Raw genomic sequence first — 25,311 nt, 5'->3', positions numbered from 1 at the left:
AGAACTTGCTGGTAGGTGCTGCAAATTCCATCCCTCTTGCCTTTTTTATTGCTTCCTGTAGAGAGGGGGGGTCAAAGGCTTTCAACCAGCCTTTGAGAGGATCCATTAGTCCTTCAATGAAAAGGACTACCAATCTTCTTTCATTGATGCTGAGAACCATGACTGACAACTGCTCGAATTCATTGATGTATGATTCAAGGGAGCCATGTTGCTTAAGTTGAGCTAGCTCACGGAAGCTTACCTCAGGGTCCTTCACATCAAATCTGTCAATTAGCTTCTCAGTGAACTCAGCATATGTGGTGATTAAGTTATGACCCAAGGTAACTAACCCGTGGTACCACCACTCATGGGCAGCCCCTTCCAAATGCAAGGAGGCAAACTTACTTGCATCTTCCTCCGGCATAGGTCTTAGGGAAAGGTAATTATCAAGCTTCTGCACCCAAGACCTTGCTGTACATTTATTGTTGCCATCAAAATAAGGCATAGGTATCTTACCAAGTGTCTGCTGATAATTCTTCCTTGGTGGATTGTAGTGATCATTTCTAGCTCCTCCTCTTCTATTCCTTTGATTCATGTATTGATCAAAGGTCCACTGGTTCTTCAAATCAGCAGGTAATGCAGGATAATCTTGGTAAGCTTGCCTTGCTTCATCTCCAAATGTGGTAGCAGCAACTGCAGGAGGGTCTTCCCTTGGTGTGAAGGTGGGGAAGAGTGGTCTAGAGGCTGATCCTCTAGTAGTAGTAGTCCTTTGGACAGACCTATCTCCTTCAACATTTCTGATGTTTTCATTGCTCCCGCTGTGCTCAGCTTCATTTCTTTGGTAATTGGTGTTGTTGTTGGATTGCTGCTCCATCTTGCCCAACAATCTTGACATCATGTCCAACATGGTGTCAAACTTCCTCTCTATCTGATCATCTTTGTCATCTTCTGTCACTTTTCCAACGTCTCTTTCCCTCAATGTTGCTGATATTGTGTCTATGTTAGGCACCTATGAGTTTTGGTACTGTTGTCTCCGTTGTTCCTTGTTATAGTACCTTACTTCCCTGGCACTCATTCACCAGTTTTGATCACAGGATGGTAGGATGGAAGCTCTGATACCACTGTAATGTCCCTGCTAAGTTCTGATATGAAATCCTAATGTTTTCTCACTTAAACATTTCATCAAACACTTGACTATTATGGTCTCATCTGCTGTTCGCAATTTTAGTAAGAGTCCAAGGACAATCTAAGACAATTTTAACGAAAGATGAGCCTCAGCAATGTCATACAATAATTGTAAACAATAACCACAACATAACAAGGCAAAATGGGCTCATAACTTCTTGTTGTCATTAAGTCAAACACTTAGCAGACATTCTCAGAATACTGTCCAAAAGATGCAGTCCCCAAATCTAATTCAATTCTCATTTAAGACCATTACAATATGCTATTGAAGAACCAAGGTATAGATTGATTTCACAAGGGTCTAGTTTTCAGATTTCTGAAGACAATGGACTGACTTACATGGACTTGATCACAGACTTCTGAGGATTCGGACCTGATATAAATTCACACTTTTACCACTACATACAAATGAAATAAGAAATGAGGAACCTAGTAAAGTGTAGACGATGAAGATCTTCAATGATGAAGGCCCTAGTGCGTAAGACCAAAAACCAGTATGTGCCGTCCCTGCTGCTGCTGATGAAGGTCTGCAGATCTGCTGTCTATGGTGTATTATTCCTCCAAACTGATTGTACTCTCCTCTAGAAGACAGCGCCTTATTCCCAAGGGATCTCCAAGCTATCTCAAGTAGCAAATGACCAAAATCGATGGTTCAGGTGCCCACGATTTTCCTCGGATCAGATCTTCGAATTCACATCAAATGGACTCTTAATAACCTTCCAAACTCCTCCAATGGCATCGCCTATCCCTCCTATGAATTTAGGAGTCAATACAAGTCAAAATCGATGCACCTAGGAGATAGAATGAATAAAATCGTGGGGTTCTAAGTCTGCAACTGTGAACAATGGCAGCACCTGTTTACTTCAATTTGCCTCCAACAGTGATGATAGATATCGCCTAAATGCCCCAATGAATTTGCTCTCTAATAATGTCCAAGGGATGCTTTCACCATCACTCAAATGTATCTCCAAATCTGTAAGTCTGAAGCACTACTAGGATCTGATATCAAAAAACTCCTTATGCTCAATACGGAAAGCTGAATGCTTCCCACTCTCTTCGCAACCCTTCGGAGGATCTTTCACCCCCTCAGTTATGCTGACCAATAGGGAGGTATTGTTCCCCAAGATCTTCTGCGGACAACCTGTGTCTCCACAACTCAACAAGAGATAACATAAACAACTGATGCCCAACATGTGTTTCCCCTCTTCTATTTATTCATTACATAACACGTCACAATCACCTTCTAGAAGATAAGGGTAGGTACACTTTATATTATTTAATTAAACATGTTATTTTAAATTTAATGTACCTTTAGTTTAATAATTAAATAAAATTCATGTCTCCTGATACGTGTTGTCTCCTTATAACATCAAAATATCAAATAATAAAGAGATGTGAAGTCACCAATCACTGCCATATCAACCCCCTAAACAACTCCTTGGCCTACGAGGGTCAAATATAGGCCAACCTCGACACAAGTGCACGTGCTAAGGAAAAGGGGACATTACAAGAATGGAGTCACGGGCAGAGAGTATGGCTGCTGAATCATCAAGGACCTACCTTAGATGCCTTCGTAGGAAGGACCCAGGCTCCTCTGAGCCATAGAATTGTAGTTATTTTACTTTTGATATATGTGTGGAACATTTGATGTCATGGATTTCATACTTAATCAATTTTGTAATATTTTTACATTTGACACCATTTATATATCTATGTTTGCTATTTCCTTCAGCTACAATTTGCGTTTATACTAATGTGATCGATGTATACTTGTGTATGTGATCAAATTAGCTTCTATTTGATGATGTTATTGTGTATTTCAGGTTTATTTAATAAAGGGTGCATGAAACAAGTTTTAAATCCTTAAAAATCTCTAAATTTCTTGGGTTTTGCACTTTGCCACGTCCTAGCCGATCCGAGTCCAGAGTCCTGAGTTGAGTCACCCTTCTCGAGTCTGCACCGAGTCTGAGTCTCGTTTCTATGATTAAAAGTCAAAGGCATTATGGTCAATTGGTAGGCCACTTGGTTCTCATGTTGAAGACCAAGATATAAATCTTCCCAAGTGATATATTAGAAATGATACACATGCAAAAGTAGTAGTCCCACTTTCGTTCATTGGTAAACAGAAATGGTCCTATAAGTGATAACCATTGAAACCGAAGAAGCATGCTAAAGGTGATAGTGTTCAAGTTAGAGGAACACAAACTAAGGTATTCAAGCCACAAGGGCATGGTGGACCACAACATTCAAGCTAGAGGAGCACAAGTGAAGCAATAAGGAAGAGGAATGCCCGACAAGAGGAGATAAAGGTGTTGTTCAATCCAAAAGAGTGTTGGTGATGGAATTGCAAGTAGCAGCTAAACTGGAACAATGATGAGTAAAAATTGATGCACAACAAGAGGACGTGTTTCCTTGTAGGACAAGACAAGAAGTGTGTCATTCAAGCAAGAAGAATGTTAGTAAGAGAATTGTAAGTCCAATGGTATCCACGTTTGAAGAGTATTAAATAAAGCAATATCCCACATAATATAAAGGGAGAGGAAAGGGAGAGGACCTATTACTGACCCTAGGCTAAATAATCTAAAAAATATATAAATATTTATAAATTATTATAACATATTAATATAAATATATTAATAATAAATTAAATATATAACTCTATAATAAATGAATTGATATATCATTTTATGAATTTATTTATTTATTTAACTAATTAGTATATAACAATATCAAAATATTATAAATAAACATAACATTATATTAAATTACAAATATATCAACAATAAATTTAGTATATAACTACCAAATAAATTAATAGATATGTATCATATTGATTATATTGATTAATTAGTATATTATAATAAAAATAAATTGGGTAAAAAATTAATTTCTGTTTTGAAATTAAGATGGAATGAAGGGAATAGTCTAAATCTTACGGGAGTCAAAGGTAACGACTACATAGTTGATAGAAGTGTGATGTCATCATTCTTATTTATTTATTTTTCTTGACTATCTTCGCTTTGCTTTCTCCCACAAAATAGCGACAAGAATTCATAAAATCACAAACATTTGTGAAATGAAAATTCACAAAGCTTAACCTCAATTTTAAAAAACAAAAAACAAAAAAACGTTTATTGGAACAAAGAATTACATTGTTATAAATTGCTTTAAAAAGTAATTGATTAAAGTATGCTATTAAAAAAAACTGGCTAAAAAATTCATTCAGTTTTAGTTCACATGATTTGTTTTATGTAAATAATAAATATATTTTTTCTTTTTTTTTGCATGAGTATTGTTATTTCTATTTTTCTGACCCATGGTTTGTTTGGGACATGCCTTGGCCATACCCAACCCAATATATGAACTGTCTATGGAAACCTAATAAAACAGATATATATAATCATATGTATATTTATACTAGTAGTTGCAACTATAAGAGATTCAAGAGATAGCCTATAGGAAATTAAAGATAAAATTTAACTAAAGATCGAATATGAAAAGTGATGTGATGTTTTCACACATCACCCCATTGCAAATGGGGATCCCCAATTTTTTCTGCTTCCTAGGTTAGTTGTCTTGTAGTGTCTTTAGCTATTAACCTTTTACTTGAAGAGGCACAATGCCTTAGGTTGTCAAGAAGTGATCAAGTCATGTTTCTCTCTTTAAGATGGAATTGAGTTAGTTTAGCTTTCAATGCCTTGGTGATGAGCGATTTATGATGATCATTTCATTTAATAATTATCATGATGTGCCTTCAAGAACAGAGATACAAATGTTGAGTCTAAGCGTGAAGAACAGTCAAACAAAGTGGAATGCTTGTTGAGAGGGTAGTCAGGGCATAAACAATGATGAATTGACCTTGTTGATGATGAGGTTACTTGCAGTTAGAGGTGAAAACCACGACATTTCATGCTTATTGTCAATGGACTTGCAAATCCATGACACCTAAAGCTTCCTTCCAGTAGGACCTTAAATCCACGACCTCCTTATGTTGCTCCTAAAATCCACGACATCTTGTAGTCACTATCAATGCCCCTTGAAAAGAACGACCTCTTTGCTTCATATCCAGTTAGGGTCCAAATCCATGACCATCTTGTAGCACTTCCACTTAGGGGTCAAACCTGCCAGTAAGCACTTCCAGTTGAGAGTGAAAACGACGACCTACCTGATGACCACTTCCACTCACCCTCCAATTTCACGACCAAGCTGACCACTTCCACTTCATGGCAAAATCCCCGACCTACTTGATGTCATTTCCATTAGCACTTGAAATCCCCAACCTACTTGATGTCATTTCCAGTAGCACCTAAAATCCACAACCTGCTATAGTGCACTTCCAGTGCCTCATCAAAACCCCAACCTGCTGTAGAACACTTCCAATTGCTCCTAAAATCCACGATCATGCATGTATCTAGATAAGAATGAGGCTTCAAATAAAAAAAAACTCAGACTTGTTACTCAGAAATTTGACCTTCAAGCATCAAAATCAGACTCAAATTGATAAAAATCAGATCAAAAGAAGTAAAATCAGGCATAAAATCAGAAGATTAAAGCACTTAGAATACATATCAGATTAAGAGATCCCTAAAAATTTGTCTACATCATATATGATTTATGCCATCTTTGTTTGCAGATACGACTGAAGAGAAAGATGAAGGTGCAAATTGCTAACACCATTAAGGAACTCATCAATGGATGGAGCTGATATCAAAGTCATCAACTGTTGAAAGGAGCAAGTCAAACTTCACAATCAAGATGCAGCCACATAAAGGAGTGCAACGTGGTGAAGATCATCACAGTTGCAAAGTAACAAGAAAGACTTAAAGATCAACTTAAGGATGACAGCGAATGCAAAGAACATGATCAGCATGATGATACACTAGCACACTTCAATTGCAACATGTGGACAGGACATACATAGAAAAATTCAATATCATGAGGAAATCAAAGATAGTGAATCAAGCATCATCACTTCGAAATCACAAATTGAAGATTGCTTCACAAAGACAAGGATGAGGTATAGCAATGAAGATAGGAAGATGTTTTACAATCTTGAATTACCTCCGGAAATCCAAGAAATTATTGCCAGTATGGCAAAAGAGTAATCCGATATGGAAACTTCAAGGCAAAGGTGACCAAGTAAGAGAGACGATGCAATTTGGGAATATTTCCCACCATCACCTCAATCGCTACAGGCGCTTGGAAATGTTGAGTATCAATAGATATTGCATGAATCACAAACTCTTGTGATGAGTTACAAGATAAGCAAGTTGAGGTGGCGCCCAATCATCACCAGCTCACCTTCACACTTCATTCCAATTCAGGGCATCTAGATTCAATGCATCTGACTCATCCAACTAGGCAGATAACTACCACATGTGGGCACAAAGTCCGATGTACCTACCCTCATCATTCGTTGATCCCATAAAATGTAATTTTATCATTGGTCAAGCATTAAATGCTATGTAATGGGTGTAACAAACCCTAATGAGGTTTCTCATCTTGTAATCTTGGCCATTCAATTGTATTGAGAGCACTATAAAAGGCTCCACTTCTTCATCTGTAAAGGTCAATAGTTTTTAGCAGGTTAATAGTTAATAGTCAATAATTAGATAGTAGCTAGAGTAGAGTATGAGAAAAGGGAGATTGTTGTCAAGTCTTTGTTGCAAGAAGCATGTTAATTTCATTGAAGATATAGTGAACTTCATGTGTTGATTCAACATTTTGCATGGTCTCTACTTCTCATTTATTTTCATGTTGGTTAGATGGATGGAAGCTATTATGGATGATTAATGGTGAAATTCTTATGTTCATACTACCAATGTTTTGCTGAATGTGAAGTATCTTGCATGGTCAACCAAACTTTCGTCATGAGCTTAACTTCAATTGCTACTCACTCATTGATATGCATTTACATTGATCGTGTCTATGTCGTTGGTAGTAATTTGAACATCATTTTGCTCTCCTTAGACAATCACATTGAACTTTGTGGAGTTGTTGCTTTGCATGGCAAAGCAATGTCTAGTTGAATTTCACTAAGTCATTCATAGTCTCTTACATTCTAGGATTAGATTAGCTTCCTAAACCCTTTATCCTTTTATTATTTTTAAAGTCAAGTAAACTTCAACATTCTAGCAACATTCAAACATTCAAGTATCAAATTAAGTCCCCCTTATGATTCCAGCAATATCACATCATACACAGTAAGTCTATCCAAGAGCATGTCAAGACCTAACATTCGGAACCTTGAAGTCACCTCCTATGATCACGAAGTTTAGCATAAGAGGAGATTTTTTTCAAGAGAGGAGAAGATACTTAGTATTTTATTCTATGTTTGAAGGTGTCATAAAAAACACACCAACAAAAATGATGTTAAAAAACATTAATTTTTTGTTCCTTGTTAAAAGTAGTAAGGGTTTGTGATGGAGATGCACATGTCTTAATTTCATGTGTATTCTACCTTGAATCTCATTGATGGATTGACCAATACACACATTAGGAGTGTCAGGTGTTTATCTATAATGTGGGAAATGATTAATGACAATGGTAGAGAAATTATGGCTGTTGATAGCAATCCATGCATTAGTTAAAAAAAAAGAGAGATTCACACTACAATTTGCATATCGTAAATAAACATTCATGAGCTATAATTTGCACTCTAGCATATTTTAACAATACCAAACCTTAGTGGCAACTATCGTTCTGATGACTGACCCATAGCTTTAATGTAATTCTGTCAGATACTGAAACATTACTTCGTCAAGAAAGATAATACTTCTATGGTTAGTTACTCCACCCTCATAAAAAAAAGGTTTAAATTTGAAAACAAATTGAATAAAAAACTCACTTATAACTATTTTGAAATCTTTAAAGTAAAATTATTCTCAAGAAATATCACAGTTTCCTCACAAAATTTTCTTAGGTTTTTATTCTAATAATGGAATGGTTTATTTTTAGATTCTTCTCTTATTTTATATCTTGGAAGGATAGGCTAAGGAAAATGAATCGATTAAAAAATCAAACAAGGAGGAGCCAGATTTGTATTTGAAGAGGCAAAACATTAAAAGACAAAGAAAGGCATAGAGGGGGTTACAGAGGAAGCTAAAGAGTTTAAATTGCAGATAAATTATTATGGCCAAGTTTTGTAGTGCCATGAAAGAGAAAAGGTATGCACAGGTAACCCCAAATACATTTGATTGCAAATAAATAATTTGAAGAGAAAAGAACAGTAGAGAAAGTAAATTGAAATGGCTGTATAGCAAGAAGCTATAACACCTGAACAATGAAAGGAATAAAATAAAATCTGTGGAAACTATAGAGATGAAGAGAGGGACAGCACAAAAAAAGGAAAGGAAAAATGCTTCAGATTGAGGTAAGAATTTGCTGCGCAAGGTAAGAAAAGAGAGGACAGCGATTTGAAGAGAAAATAGAAGAGTGTGCTAAAGCAGAGCAAGAAAGAATGCACAGGAATAAGCGATAGTGCATAGTGTAGAAAGGAACATATCATTGGAATCAAATCACCTTCTTGGTTTTTTTCTGAGGAATAAACATAGAGCATTGGGTGCATGAACAAGGGAACTCTCAGAGAAAATAAAATTGAAAGGAATGAAAACGGTGTTGGAAGAATGCACAGGAAGACAAAATTGATTTTTGAATGCATAGTGCAAAAAATAGAAGTGAGCAGGAAAACATAAAAGACCGAGGGAAACTATGTCAAATATGAGAAAGAACCCATGAATGGAAGAGTGAAAATGCATAGTGAGGAGAATTCATAGCAGAGCAGATTTGATGGTGTAGCTGTGTGAACAAGAAAATTATACATAATTAAATTATACACAGAGGTAAAGGGGACTGGCAGATGTGTTGGTGGAAAATGACAAAAATGACTGGAACACAGTGGCTAAACTTGTAAGAAGATTGTATTCCAAACGGAGCTATAATGGCAAAAATCGGCATGTTTGTGTGTGTTTATGCATTTACCTCGTCATGCAGCAGCCGGGGCAAGAGACAGTGAAAAGTTCATTTTATTTGTGCTTTACCGGTGAGGAGAATTCATGCAACTAAATAGGAGGCCGTGGTGACGTCTTCCCTGATTGTTATTCTATCGTGGTGGAGCCGAAGTATCTGCCAAACTTACAGTTCGGCATAAATACAGAGTTACTTAACATTCAAGGAAAGTAAAGAAATTATGTCTATTTAGTAACAACTCATTTACAGCCAGTTTTAAATGTTTCTCATCAAATATTTTCTAGTGTGAGACAATTCTGGTTGTGAGCTTTCTCACAAGAGAGCCTATCAGCTAATAACCACAATCCCTTTGAATTCAAAGTATAATAATTTACCACCACTCCCTAGTCAAAATTCGGGTTTGAAATCAAAGTAAACTGGGAAAGAACCTGTTGGACCATGGACTTATTTTGATAACAAGTTAAGAAACACTTGGATCTTTGTATTCCAGAAGTCTGCAGGTATTAAACATTGATATTCTTAACAGCTTCTTACCGAAAACTTATGTCTATTTTTTCTTCCTTAACCTTTTCTAAGAGACTAAGACATTTGTTGAGCAAAGCAATGCCTCTCATGTTCCACAAGGGGATCCACATTAAGATTGACTTAGACATCATTAAATCCTATTAACTACTCCATAAGCTTTCCCAAGTATAAAGTATAATTAATAATAGATCTGAGATCGACAGTCTTCAAGATCACCTTGACTGCCATGAAAATCCATGATTGTGGAATCCATGGATGCCTTCTTTTTTTTACATGAAGTTTTGATTGTAATGATTGTTTTACATTTTCTGATTGTTTTTCTGTTTACATTGGTTGCATCTGCAACTGTCATGTCCCCTAACAAATGATTGAATAATGTGTTAAAAATATTAATTATATTATATAAATTTCCCCATTCGTTTATATAAATAATTAATATTCATTTGCAGTATTAAGACTTTATTTTATTTTATTAGCACCGTAAATAGTGTTAACTATTACGGGATTTTTAACTGCTTGATGCAATAAAAGGATGGATGGGAGCCGAGTTGCAGGGGGAATGGAATTATAGACAAGTTTGAAGTGAGGATTAACTTCTTATGAGATATCGTACATCAAAAGGGAGATTTCCTTTCGCCAGCTTAACTGGCCTATTGGAAATAGAGAAAGCGAAATAATACACAGCGGAAGTATTGGCTGTCATAGTGGCTAGGAGCACTCTAACATCTCAACCCGTCTATCGGAAGGTCAATCGAAGGGCACGCGTAGAGTTATCCGACGGCACGGCTAACTACACTTGCATCAGAAGGACCCGATATCGGGTATAGACAGCACGGACACTAGACCCGAACATTAGTTCGCACGTGAGTCAGAGGCGCTTCGGTTAGGCATGTTCCATCTGCAAACACGAGGTTCAGAGGAGTAATTGAAGTAACGCGAAGGGCTTAGTGCAAATACGAGGGCTCGCAGGAGTAACAGAGTCAACACGAAACCCGATATCGGGCATCATTTCAGAAACATCGCAGTTGCAAAGATCAACAAGGAAGAACATAATGGAGGCAATGTTGTTGTATTGCGATAATGGAGGCGATACTGTCATACTGCGTCGGAAGAGGATTCTAAACAAAAGGTATTTCTCGGTGCACATCCAGAAGATCGTGGACTGCCTGCCAATGTTTACGGTGAAATTCCGATAACCAACAGATCAAGAGGGGAGTCAACTACAATTTTACCGTGGCTACCAGGTGCACTATTTAGCCTTCTTCCGAAAATAATGAATGTTTATTCTGTCAGTAAAAGTGGTACCTGTATATGGTGAAAATGGATAACAATAATAACAAAATTGAAAGGCTAAATGAATTCAACCACAAAACCCTAGCCTAACAACAACAAAGATCCACCATAACATATGAAGATTACCTAAGACAATGCAAATCAAATGAAATCACAAAGATTATACCATTACATGTCCAATAGGGTTTTGATCTCCATTCTTCCTATCTCCATTGATCTTGTTTGATATATTTGCTCTCAGATTTTATGTGCACAAGAGCTCAACAAAGAACGGAATGTGGTTGCAAGTAGGATCGTAGTGTAGTCAAGTGCATAGATTGATTAGCTAGGGTTTGATAATGAAAGAGGCATCTCCTTATATAGAAGACACAATATGAAATGGAGGGATAAGATTGAGAGGTCTAAAAGGAGGTCGGCTATGATTAGAGGGTAGGTAAAAGAAATAATAAAATAATGAGAGGGGTAGGTAGTGTAGGAATTAAGAGATGAATGACATGTGTCATGGGTAGAAAAAGGCTAATGAATTAATTAAATAAATAAAGATTTATTTAATTAATAGAAGAAATGAGATCAATTAAATAAATAAATGAAATATTTATTTAATTTAGGAAATGATAATTTAAATAAATAAATATATTTATTTAAATGAGAAATAAGGCTAGAAGAGGATAAATGAATTAATTAAATAAATAAAGATTTATTTAATTAATAGAAGAATTAGGCTTAGATAATTAATTAAATAAATAAATAAAATATTTATTTAATTAAACATGACAATTTTGGGTGTCTACAGTACCTGAAAAAAGGATTGAAACTGAGTTATGTTTTGAGACAAACGTCATGATTAGGACCAATTTTATTACTCTGTCAGATTAATTGAACATAAACCCAATAGATAATTAAGGGAATTTTACAGTGGTATCAGAGCAGAAATGGGAAAGTATATCCATGGATTTCATTACAGGTTTACCGAAATCCCAAGGTAAAGATTGTATATTTGTTGTGGTTGATAGATTAACTAAATTTGCACACTTCTTTTCTATCACTGCAGAATTTACAGCAGTTCAAATTGCAGAGTTATTCTTCAGAGAGGTTTTCCGATTACATGGTTTACCAAAGACTATAATCGGTGATAGAGATAGCAGATTTTTTAGCATATTTTGGGGGGAACTTTTCAGATTGACAGGTAGAGAGTTGAATCATAGCACCAGTTATCATCCGCAAACCGATGGACAAACGAAAATAGTGAACAAATGGATTCAATGTTATCTTTGTAATTATGTGGCCGGTCATCAGAAGGCTTGGGTTCGTTGGTTATATTTGGGTGAATATTATTATAATACTACCTTTCATATGTCAATTGGTATGTCTTCTTTCAAAGCATTATATGGCTATGATGTACTCTCTTTTCTTCACCTAGCTTTTGAACAAAGTAATGTACCCAGAGCTCGTGATTGGCTTCAAGAAAGTCAAGACATTTTGTCAACTCTTAAGGAGAATTTGCAATGTGCTTAGAATCAACAGCAAATCTATGCAGATAAGAAGCGAGTTGAACGCCATTTCGAAGTGGTAGATTTGGTATTTCTCAGGTTGCAACCTTATCGGCGATCTTCTCTCAAACGTAGTGGATCTGAAAAACTAAAGCCTCGGTTTTATGGTCCCTATTAGATAGTACGGAAGGTTGGTATAGTCGCGTATGAACTTGATTTGCCGGTAGATAGCAAAATACATAATGTATTTCATGTATCTTGTCTCAAGAAAGCTCTGGGACAGCAGGTATCAGTGTCTGAGATTTTACCTCCCTTGAACAATGAAGGGAAGCTCAAGATGATACTAGAAGTAATTTTGGAAACACGAGACAGGCAACTGCGAAATAGAACTATCCGGGAATATCTGATCAAATGGAAAAATCTGGCAAGCAACAAGAGGCAGGGGAGACTGTCATGTCCCCTAACAAATGATTGAATAATGTCAGAAATATTAATTATATTATATAAATTTCCCCATTTGTTTATATAAATAATTAATATTCATTTGCAGTATTAAGACTTTATTTTATTTTATTAGCACCGTAAATAGTGTTAACTATTACGGTATTTTTTAACTGCTTGATGCAATAAAAGGATGGATGGGAGCCGAGTTGCGGGGGGAATGGAATTATATACAAGTTTGAAGTGAGGATTAACTTCTTATGAGATATTGTACATCAAAAGGGAGATTTCCTTTCGCCAGCTTAACTGGCCTATTGGAAACAGAGAAAGCGAAAAATACACAACGGAAGTATTGGCTGTCACAATGGCTAGGAGCACTCTAACATCGAAACCCGTCTATCGGAAGGTCAATCGAAGGGCACGCGCAGAGTTATCCAACGGCACAGCAAACTACACTCGCATCAGAAGGACCCGATATCGGGTATAGACAACACGGACACTAGACCCGAACATTAGTTCGCACGTGAGTCAGAGGCGCTTCAGTTAGGTGTGTTCCATCTGCAAACACGATGTTTGGAGGAGTAACTGAAGTAACGCGAAGGGCTTAGTGCAAATACGAGGGCTCGGAGGAGTAACAGAGTCAACGCGAAACCCAATATCGGGCATCATTTCGGAAACATCACAGTTGCAAAGATCAACAGGGAAGAACATAATGGAGGCAATGTTGTTGTACTGCGATAATGTAGGCAATACTGTCATACTACGTCGGAAGAGGATTCTGAACTGAAGGTATTTCTCGGTGCACATCCAAAAGATTGTGCACTGCCTACCAATGTTTACGGTGAAATTTCGATAACCAATAGATCAAGAGGGGAGTCAACTACAATTTTACTATGGCTACTAGGTGCACTATTTAGCCTTCTTCCGAAAATAATGAATGTTTATTCTGTCAGTAAAAGTAGTACCTGAAAAAGGGATTGAAACTGAGTTATGTTTTGAGACAAATGTCATGATTAGGACCAATTTTATTACTCTATCAGATTAATTGAACATAAACCCAATAGATAATTAAGGGAATTTTACAGCAACAGAGTTAAATGTATGTGTTCCTTGTCCCTTTCATGTGTGGTTTTTTTCACACTCAAACTACACCAATGGGAAATTCAAAGCTGGCTGTTATGCCTTAGTTTTTGCATATGTCAATATCTTCCGGGACCAAGAAAGCCTACCAATTGATGCCTTCAAAAATATTGGATAATTGAATTCAGGAGCTACATTATTCTAGATTATTTTTATTCCATGGGTATTTTTGCTATTTCCTTGTTCCATAAGATGGGAAGCTTCTGGCTCAGGTGCTCATTAAGGCAATTCATGATCATGGCCTCTTCCTTGAATCCCTTGCTGTCATGGTCCATCTTAAGCCCTAGTTGAAGCAATCACAAACCCTAGTTGCAGCAGTCATGAAAACGAATCACAGATTTATGTAATTCAATATGGGTGATTGACTAATTGCAAGGGCCGGCCTAAAATGGTAATAAAATAAAAAAAAATTAAAATTACATACAATTTAAGATGGGAGGCTCACCTGGATTAATTCAAGACTAAGGAAACAAAATTAAATCAAAGTTATTATTAATTAGAGGTTGACCCCTTTGAAGAGTTGCCTCCCTTTGAATAGTCACCCCTCTTGAAGTGGAATGAAGTGGTACAGAAGGTAGATAAGATAGGAATGTGAGGAGGCAGAAAATAAGATATATCAATCAGTCCTAAAAGCGGAATTCTGAGTATAACTGCAGATGCATAATATGTTATAAGAAGATCTAAAAAGAGAAATAAGGCAATCGATCAAGGAAAAGACATTCAGTTTCATAATAAGTAAAACTAGTCAGCAGACTTATATGCTATTCAAGTATTTGGTATGATGCATAATGCATAGGACTCTGATCTTGCAGACTTGTTATCTGGTCTTCCACTTGATAGTATGTAGGAATGAAAAGCAATTAACATATTGTTGCTAACATATATTCATATGTTGCTATTCTTGCCATTGTGATATTTATGCATAATAGATTATAAATATATATATATATATTAAAGACTCTTTAATACTTTAACCAAAAAACCGTACCATCATGGAGGGTAGAATGGAATCTATAATAAGACATAATAAGAGATGCAAGTAGCACATAAGTTCCATTCACGTAATTGCCTAGTAAATAGATATCAAGAGTAATCTTCAGCACATCTTTATTATTGGTGAATCTTCTGTGAAACTCACTGGTAAACAGAACAATGGTCTTCTTTACAGACATACACAGGTGACTGCGTTGATACAAGCATGTAATAAGATCATAAAAGTTATCATCTGTGACTGCGATAAATGTTTAAGTTCAAATCATAAAGTATTCAAGCATAGTTGGCATGAGATTTTTATACAAGCAGCGCGAGTTTAAGTGATTTCTTATTCTCAACAATATATAATATATTGTTTTTCATCATGATTGACAGCGAAATTCTCTGTAAAAACAGATTTCAAATTGATCATTTACCTTTAGCATGATGTCTAAAGATTGCCAGGAGATGACCCACGTACAGCAGGTGGTGAGTAATATGTTTGAATATGTTTGATGGACTTCCTATTTTCATTGAGAGTTGATGGATGATATACTGTCTTCAATATTTATTTTTTGAGCCTTGCCTTTCATCGATATAGACTTTTCTTAAAAAAGACATCACAATGGAAAGACACAATGGAATAGAAGTTGAGACAACTGACAGTTGTCAATTATAGTTGGATTGGTTGCAACTTATTGATAACTTATTAACTGATTGCAGTTAGGCGGTTCACTTCATATATTCCTTTATTTGATTGAAGTGTGTTGGGTATGTGGAGACTCGATAGAAAGAGTATGTTAGTATTTTGAAAGTGTTCTTTTTAAAAGACTCGGAGTTATAAAATCGGCAATACACTATTTCTGAAAAGAGATAATAAGAATGCTATAAGGATCTGCAGTTAAATCTGGGTGATGAATGGAGTGTACAATAATGATGAATGTGTCAAAAGACTGAAGCATAGAATCGGACCAGTGCAGGCTAAGAGTTTGCAATCCTAATAGAGGTTGAGGTATATTGTAATTCATTTATTTTGATTACATCTAAACAGTGATACATGCATATGTTGGTTAGTTGATGAATAAGGTCTGATATTGTTGCATTATATTAAAATCTGTTTAATTCGGATGTGCTAAGTTGAAGTGCACAGAATTTCTTAGAATATTGCAGACTGTATATACTTGGCAGAAATTCATTTGCAGGCTGTTACTATGATATTACATAAAACAGATTTGAAGAATGATGGCACTAAGTGTAGGATCCCTTGCTAACTCTGATCCAAATTTGCTGATTAGAGGCTCAAGGAATATTGTCAAACACTTTGCAGACAATGCCTGAACTAGCTGTTATGAGTTTTTATTTGTATTGTTTCAGTCTTGTATGCTGCACTTGATGTTTTTGAATGCTTCTAGCAATGCAAGATTGACTAACAATGACATAGAAATGATAAGCCAGCTGTTTTTATGACTTTTTGCATGCATATAAATAACTGAAAATATTAACTTCAGCTACTTGACAAATTATCAAACACTTGGCATGCATCTATTCATCCCAACATGAAGGTACAACAAAAGACACAGCCAATAGACATTTAGACAAACATGTGGCATGCAATCTTGTATCTCCTTCTTTAGATGCAACTCAAGCGTAATGCTGATGTAAAACTGATTTTAATTGATGATGAACATGCATCTATATCACCATTGGCATTTTAGCAAACACTTAGCATGCAAACTAGAGATTATATGGCATCAGCATAATGAAGTCTTTTATTAATTATTCTCACGCCAAATAGTTACAAAGATATAGCATGTAATTCCCAGAATTTATGACAGCAAAATTAGAGAACCTGGTATGCAAAATGCCTGCTGCAAATGATGGTCTCCACTCTACAATGTATAAAATCTGCCAATTAAACACATCCCTGCTGTAGCTGTGTATAATCTGCCAATTAAATACTTAATTTCCTGATGTATAATGGCAGCCAATATGAATCTCCAGGTCTGCTGTAGATATACCTTCCAATCCTTCAAACCCTAGATGAAATCTTCCACCTGTTAGCACAAATTGGACTCCTGGATGAAGCCCACAATCAAGCAATGATTCAGCTGATAATTTCACAGCCTCAAGATTGCTAAACATTGAAGAGGTTACATTCTCCAATGCTGGAAGTGTTGGAAACCCTTGGTTTCTTCCCACCGCTCAAGAAAGAAGAATAACAAATGCTCAATCATGAGTTTATTGGCTTCTTCAATGTATATTTATATTTCTCCAAGAGGGGGTCGAATTTCTCCAAAAAACCACTTTTTTAACTCATTAAACTTTTTTAATGTTGGCATTATAACTTAATTTCACCCCCTTGGCCTAGGCACACCGCTTAAATAATCAATTGGCCTCTTTTTAATGATGCAAAGACCCCTTCTTGATAAAATATTAATAACTTTATAATATAATTGATAACTTTATAATATAACATTAAATGCCTTATTATAATTAATTATTAATTAAGTGTTCACTTTATTAATAATTAAATAATCATAACTCCCCAAATAAACATTATTTCTCAATTTCATCTGCACTCGGAAGTTAACCATTCAATCCTCTATGCATGCAACTGCCTTACTAAAAATAGAAGGTTTCATCTCTAATACTTCTGACTTACTATAAATAGTAAGCAGAGCAAATAGAGTCCAAATGAAGTCGAACGAAGGCCAAATCTATAAAACTCTGAGCACTGGAGATGACACAACCCTCAAAAGACCCTCTAACCATCCTCATTAGCCTGGGAGGGTCAGAATGGTAGGCTAATCACTTAGGAATAGGAATGAACTAAAAAGGGGACAGTACACTCAGTGAATAATCTTTTGGTTTATTTGTTATTCAAATTGCAACTGTAGAATTTAATGTCACAGATCTGTAACAACAAACTTGTGTAATGATCTCTTAATTGTGATTGGTGTCACAAAGATTCTGAGTTGGTGCTCAGATTGTGAAGTTAGGTTGTTGAAAGAGTTGGTGCTCTTAAAATAGGGGTTTGGTGACTCCTTAGGGTTGGTGCCCTTAAAGATTGTAATTGGTTTTAACTGTGAAGCTGGATTAGGACAGTAGATCCTAGCAGCATTACTCAGCGTAGTTTTTCTCATCTTGGGTTTCCACATCAAATCTTGTGCAGTTGTTCCATGCATGATTGCTTTGCATTGTTATTTCAGTTTCAGTTTAGAAGCAATCTTACAAAAGTAATTGATTGAATAAAAAGTTTTAAGATTCATTTGCTACTGATTCACACCCTCGCCCCCTCCCCCTCCTCTCAGTAGTAAACCTGTGTTCTACAGTGGGATGGGGCAGAAAATAAGATATATCAATCCATCCTAAATGCAGAATTCTCAGTATAACTGCAAATGCATAAATATGTTATAAGCAGATCTAAAAAGAGAAATAAGGGAATCAATCAAGGAACAGACTTCCAGTTTCATAAATAGTAAAATCAGTCAACAGACTTATATACTGTTCAAGTATTTGCTATGATGCAAAATGCCTAGATCTCTGATCTTGCTGACTTGTTATCTGGTCTTCCACTTCACAGTATGTAGGAATGATAAGCAGTTAACATATTGTTGCTATTCTTGCCATTATGATATTTATGCATATTAGATTATATATATATATATATATATATATATATACTCTTTATTACTTTAACCAACCCAACCCCAAGGGGGCCAGGAGGCCAAATGGCAGGTGTCATTCTGTGCTCTTGGGTTTGAGGGAAAGGAATATACTCAAGGCACCTTATATTATTTCCCAAGGAACTCCATAATGGGGATAGGTTGTTAGGTAAAGTATTGCTGAATCCCACATGCACATTATGTAATTTACAATGATGATTAGGATTATCTTGATAATATTGTTGATTATATGTTTCCTCGTCTTTCATAATGATAACTAACCTAGTTGCAGGGTCTAAATCAAGACTTAAAGTGGCAAATTGCACTTCCTTAATATAATTGATACTTCATTTGGTGTTTCTAGGTCAAAATATAGGAATATCCCGATAGGGGGCATTACCTTGCAAGACTTCATTCTTGGCTGATTTTACATACTCATCTAATTTGTTTCAAAGCCTACTAAGAAACAACGAAACATCATATACGAGTCTTTTCCTTAGGGTACCACATCAGCAAACCCATTTTATTGATGGAAAACTGAATATTCACTGAGGTATCCATTAGCAAGCACCCGTAATTTCCCTTTCTGGATGGCAAAGAATAGTCTGATTACTGTATTCTCAGGATGTTCATGTAGAAAATAAAGCGACTATACAGTTGTCTTGTTACTCGAAAATGCAACTTTTCTTACAAACAGTTGTTACCAGGATAAGGAATTCTTTACAAGAGAATACCACCCTCACCACCCTCACATCTCCCTACCAACCCACATGCCTCCTTCCCTACCCATTCACACATGCTCGAACAAGAGAAATGATGAATATAGACAGTCCTTCCATGTTTGCTTCTCTTGATAATAAAGAACAGACAATAACAAGTAACAACAATACCTCAGTAATTGCAAAGCACTTTCCAGATGACCCCCAGCTACATGTTGAGCTGCAAGCTACAAATATTTCAAGTATCGCACTTAAAATTAAATTATCAAGACAAGCAGGAAAAAATCATCATTCCTAAACAGGGAATATAGCAAAAATTACATTCCACAGGTTAAAAGCAACAGAAATATCACGTTAACAAGTATCAGTAATTTACCACTAACCATAAGCAAGTCAGCTGAGGACAGTTTGTCTGTCATTTCTCCATTTCTAAGCTGCCTTATTGCCTGAGCTATTTTGGGATTCTTTTGATGTGCACTTAGACCTAACATCATAGAGTGCGCAAGATGCTTCTGGAGCAATATCTGCAAAACCACACATAAATTATTTATCCAAAAACAACTAGATTTCCTAGAAATTTGAATATATAGCAGCACTCTTGACACAATCATGAAGAAATCAAGAGCTCCAAAATTCAGTCATCTTATCTATTCCAAACTACATATTGCTGTTGTCGGGTAATTAAGCATTAAGGTAAATTGTGTTAGCGTCGGCAGTTAACCCTTCGGTTGTCAGCAGTTGGCACCGGGTAACTGACCAGACTCCTTTATATTGTATCTGTTTCCAGTCTTTGGACATGCTATTGTAGTCGAACATATTGCTATCATTGTATGTACTGGCTTATCATGAATCAATAGAACACTTGTGAGTTCCATATATTTTGTGTACTTCTGTCATTTATGCAATGTCTTAACCTAACACCCTACGGGGAAAACATTTGGCGGCGTTGCCTAAGTAAAAACCTGGGAGCAATGGGAAAAGGACGTACTACATGGCACACAAATAATGGGACAACCATTACCAGAAGGAACGAGTGACCCTGACAAAGAACCCAACAAATTGTTCGAGGGCGAAAAGACACTCACGAAGGATTTCTCCTACATCCTACAGGCGGCAATCGAAACACACGTACGGAGGGAAGCCACCGCCGAAGATGTCCCAGAAGATGCTGTGTGAAGTTCGCTCGGAGTAAGCCCCGCTATGAATAGGTTGATGAGCCAACTGCCTAACCTTTTGGCACAAGGATTTTTGGCTCTCCAGAATCGAAGGGAAGACATCTTCCGAGAGAACCGACACCAACAAATTCTACGAGAATTTAGGGAGCGCCAAGAAGAGGAGCGCAATACATGAACTCTAACGGTCAGTGAGAATAAATAAGAACACCCCCATTATAATGAGTATGTCAGTGACATACATTATGTACGAGGGATGAAGTAATAAAAGTTTTTTTTGTTGGTTGTGTACATGGTATGTGCCTGTTGTGTACGGAAGTGATTTATGCCCAATATACTAAATAAAGACAAAAAAAAAAAGATACAAAGTGGCGAATGGGAAGTGGCACAAAGAGCGTTGAATCTCAAACAACAGATAGAACGAAGGCGTAGGCTAAGGCAGCTTGCTGACGGATGACCGGCCAAGGGGTTGCTCGAAGGGAACCCAGGAGATGTCACGAAGGTTTCAGAGGCAAAGATAGACGGAGAGAATTACACTCTCTACATTGTTGTAGGGTTGCCCGAAGGGAACCTAGAAGAAGTCACGGAGGGTGCCGAAGGAGAACTCTACAGTTCGCCAGAATACCACCATAGGATAAGAAGTCGCGAAGAGTTGGTGGAACAAACAAGGCGAAATCTAAACCTGATCGATGCTACCAGAGACCTACTAAAGAACTTGTCCATTTCGGAGGACAACCAGAGGGGGACAACCAACCGGAGGGAGATGACCGAAGGTGACAATACGGCCGAAGGTGCCGAGGGAACATAAGGGTACCGTACGGGAGGCAATTTGTTCGGTTCAAGGTCACCAACCTTCTTCGGAGGACCCACGAGTGGAGGGTCAGGTGCAGGAGGCGTAGGCGAAGGATCACCAGGTACAAGCACACAAGGCATCAGAGGAGCTCTACCCAGCGGTGGGATGGCAAGTAAACAGAAATTGCCAAAGTTCACAGGGGACGGCAAGGAAGACCCTGTACGGCACTGCCATACATGTGAAACTATTTGCTCCGCCAACGAAATGATGGACCAGGATGAGTGGGTACAGCAGTTCCCAGCCACGTTACGCGGAGTTGCCATAGATTAGTACTCCGATGTTGACAAGCAAAAAGTGGCCACATGGGCCAATCTACAGAAGGAATTCAAGGAGGAGTTTCAGTTGCTCTGTGATGACAATGAAATTGTAGCCGAGATATACAGTACCAAACAAGGTCCCAAGGAGACAGTACGGGCAAGAACTGCTGGGTAAAATGGAAAGCCAACCCACAGATGGGTTGAAGAAACGATGGTTCGTTGAAGGGTTGAAATCCTCCCTACGGAAGAAGATGAAAATTGTACCCCCGACGTCATATGACGATGCCTATAATAGGGCGATGGACCTTGAGAACGAACACAAAACGTCAAAGAAGAAAAGTAATAAATACTCATCCAACAATGATGAAGACTCTGAGGGGGAAAGCAGCAGCGGTGGCAAATCGAGCAAAAAGGTGCATGCGCTCCAAAAGGACATGGAACGAATGCTGAAAGAATTCAAAGCCATGAAGGGGAGTACAAGTAAGACTAAAGAAAACGACGTGTGGTGTACAAACTGTAGGAGTGACAGACACACCAAGGGGTCCTGCCCCAAGAAGGCTTTCTACGACATTTGTCAGATTGTCGGACATTTGACAAAGGAATGTGCCTACAATATGAAAACCAGGAGCCAACAAGTTCTCTTCACGCAAGACCAGCCGGCCGCCGGAACTTTGCAAACCACCAACAATAATGCATCAGCTGGCGGATACCGGAACAACCAGCAAGGGGGGAAGACCAATAATAACAATAATAATAGGGGCCAGATCCAATATGATGGGAAGGGACGACCAATGATCCAATGTCGAGCCTGCAATCAATGGGGCCACTTTGCCAGGGAATGCACCTTAGAAGAAACTCCACAAAAACTATGCAAATGGTGTGGGCCTGGACACCACGATGATGGAACTTGCCCAAAGTCAGGAGTGAACCTGCTCAACATTGACAAGACGGAGGAACGGGTATTGACAATCACACAGTCACAGGCAAAGAAGGCCACATACCCGGACCCCCACACGGAGAAGCAGTGGGCGTTGGAGGCGAAGGCTGAAGTGGCGAAGGAAATGTTGGCACAAGGGAACACTCAAGAAGCGGCAAGTACTTCCCGCTCTGAGGCTGAGGAAAATATCCTAAATCAAATGCTGCAAATTGAAGTACCTGTGAAGATGAAGGACCTCCTGGAAACAATGCCGCAATTACGTACAGTGCAAGTAACCCCATAGAGTCGGGTGACCCGGAATACGAATGTTCCTAGCAGAACACCAACAGACCCATTGGTGCTGACACTATACAGTGGTCGGCACCCAGCGGTGGTAGAAATGGGAATACTTGGCACCATTTTGATTGACACCATTGTTGACGACGGGTCGGGAGTAAATGTGCTTCCAGAAGAAACCTAGAAGAAGCTTGGCAAGCCAACACTATGGCCATCAACCTTCAACTTACAGGGAGCAGATCAACATGGTATCAAACCTCTTGGAACGCTCATGGCGCAACAAGTGACCATCGGGACACAACCATTTGTCCTCGACTTCGTGGTGATTCCGCTTGCCAAGAAAGGATACGACGTTATTCTTGGTAGAGGGTGGTTGGTGGCGGCCAGAGCGAATCACAACTGGAAGCGTAACACGCTGTCCATGGAGAAAGTCGGGCGAAAATTTATTATCGACCTGAAAACACAACTCGTGAGTGAAGAACTTGCGTCAGAATCGGAATCGGACAGCGAGGGCGGAGTTGACAAAGTAAAGTATGAAAGGGAACCAGATGAGGAAGGCATCCTGGGAATCCAAGGATGTTCGGAAGATGAGACCGTTTCCCTTAATGGGCTCTTCCACTAGCAAATGGAAGACTACGAGCTACTGTATGGGTGCAACATGTTGGAGGTTGACGAGGAGCCAGACAAAAATGAATTTCCGCTAGCGTACGGGGAATACACGAAAGGGTATGCTCCTGTCAACGAGACACCAGCACATAGGTTTGACATGACGAAACCAATCTGGTACGAAGAGTCCGTAAAACCTACAAACCTCGGCACGGAAGCAGAGCCAAGGAACATCCTGGTTGGCGACGACTAGAATCCAGTCCTGAAAGCCGCCGCATTTAAAATATTCATGGAATACAAGGTTGTATTCACCTGGACGTACAAGGACCTCAAAGGGGTGCCGCCAAAACTGTGCGTACACCAAATTTCACTCGTACCTGGGGCCGTACCTGTACGGAAGAGGCCGTACAAAATGAATAAAAACTATGCTGCGAGAGTGAATGATGAAATCGAGCATATGCTTGAAGCTGAGATTATTTTCAAAGTGCAAACCAGCGAGTGGGTATCGCCCATAGTGATATCCCTTAAAAAGGAGGCAAACCAGATCCGAATCTACGTGGATTTCAGATGCCTTAACGCGGTCACCATAAAGGACCCGTTTCCAATACCATTTATGGATAGCATCTTGGAGGAAGTGGCCGGTCATGAAATTTATTCATTTATGGATGGATTTTCTGGGTATAACCAGATATCCATTGCCAAAGAGGACAAATTAAAAATGACCTTCATAGTGGAAGATGGCGTGTAGCGTATAACCGAATGTCGTTCGAGATATGCAATGCGCCAACGACATTCCAACGGATAATCCTTCACATATTTGACAAGATGTCAGTAGGGAACTTCAGGGCGTTCCTTGACGACTGGTCCATCTACAGTAACCAGGATGCACATCTGGCCGCACTTGGCGAATGCATGGAGAGATGTAGGCGAGCCCGCCTAGCACTCAATCCCAAAAAATGCAGATTCATGGTGCCTCAAGGGAAGCTATTAGGACACATAGTGTGTAAGGCTGGACTCAAGACTAACCCGGACAAGATTCGGGTGATAGTGGAAATGGAGGCACCGGCAGATGTCACGGGAGTCAAATCCTTCCTAGGACACATAGGGTATTACAGGCGGTTTATCAAAAAAATTTCTCAAGTATCCTGCCCTCTAGACAAGCTGACGAGGAGAGGTGAACGGTACGCATGGGGGACGGCTCAGGAAGAGGCCTTCTAGGAACTGAAGTCACGATTGGTAGGTGCGCCAATCCTGACATATCCGAATTGGGACAAAGAGTTCCATGTACACGTCGATGCATCAAATTTTGCCATAGGGGCCACACTGGCGCAGGTTGGCGATCATGGGCTAGATCACCCGGTATACTTCGCGAGCAGACTCTTGTCAAAAGCGGAAAAAAACTATAGTACAACAGAGAGGGAAGCCTTGGGGATGGTGTACTCCGTCCAGAAGTTTAAATATTACTTACTGGCCACGCCGTTCACATTCTATGTGGACCACCAAGCATTAATGTACCTGGTGAATAAGCCAATCATTCAGGGGTGAATCAGCCGATGGTTGCTGCTGCTGCAGGAGTTTACATTTAACATTATTGTACGACCTGGGAAAAGCCATGTGATAGCTGATCAACTATCTAGAATCAAGTTAGGGGAACCGGCGGAAGAAGTAAATGAAGACTTCCTAAACGCCCACTTATTTCGCATTGCCGTCCTTCCTGCCTAGTACACAAGCATCAGGGAATATCTGTCGACATCACAATTCCCTAGAGAGATGCCACCAAGGGAGCGAAGGAAGCTCGTACTAAGGAGTAGGACGTTTCAACTCGTTAATGGC

General features: G+C 38.3%; 1 protein-coding gene across 2 annotated transcripts in view; it reads right to left on the bottom strand.

Moving 5' to 3' along the window:
- The window catches only part of LOC131043065 (ALBINO3-like protein 2, chloroplastic), a 230,453-nt gene that overhangs the window by 48,805 nt on the left and 156,337 nt on the right, over positions 1 to 25,311 (bottom strand). Inside the window, exons 9-10 of one of the 2 annotated variants that reach the window (XM_057976409.2) lie at positions 19,754 to 19,901; positions 19,549 to 19,597 (exon numbers count right to left, since the gene is read on the bottom strand). In XM_057976409.2, coding sequence (XP_057832392.1) covers positions 19,549 to 19,597; positions 19,754 to 19,901 — 197 coding nt within the window. Of the gene's footprint in view, positions 1 to 19,548; positions 19,605 to 19,753; positions 19,902 to 25,311 lie in introns of both variants that reach the window. The other variant, XM_057976408.2, reaches the window with a different exon arrangement.

This window comes from Cryptomeria japonica, chromosome 7, assembly GCF_030272615.1.
Source record: "Cryptomeria japonica chromosome 7, Sugi_1.0, whole genome shotgun sequence".
In the NCBI taxonomy this organism is placed as follows: Eukaryota; Viridiplantae; Streptophyta; class Pinopsida; order Cupressales; family Cupressaceae; genus Cryptomeria; species Cryptomeria japonica.
The sequence above is the reverse complement of the archived record's forward strand: the minus strand, read 5'-3'. Positions and strand labels throughout refer to the sequence as shown.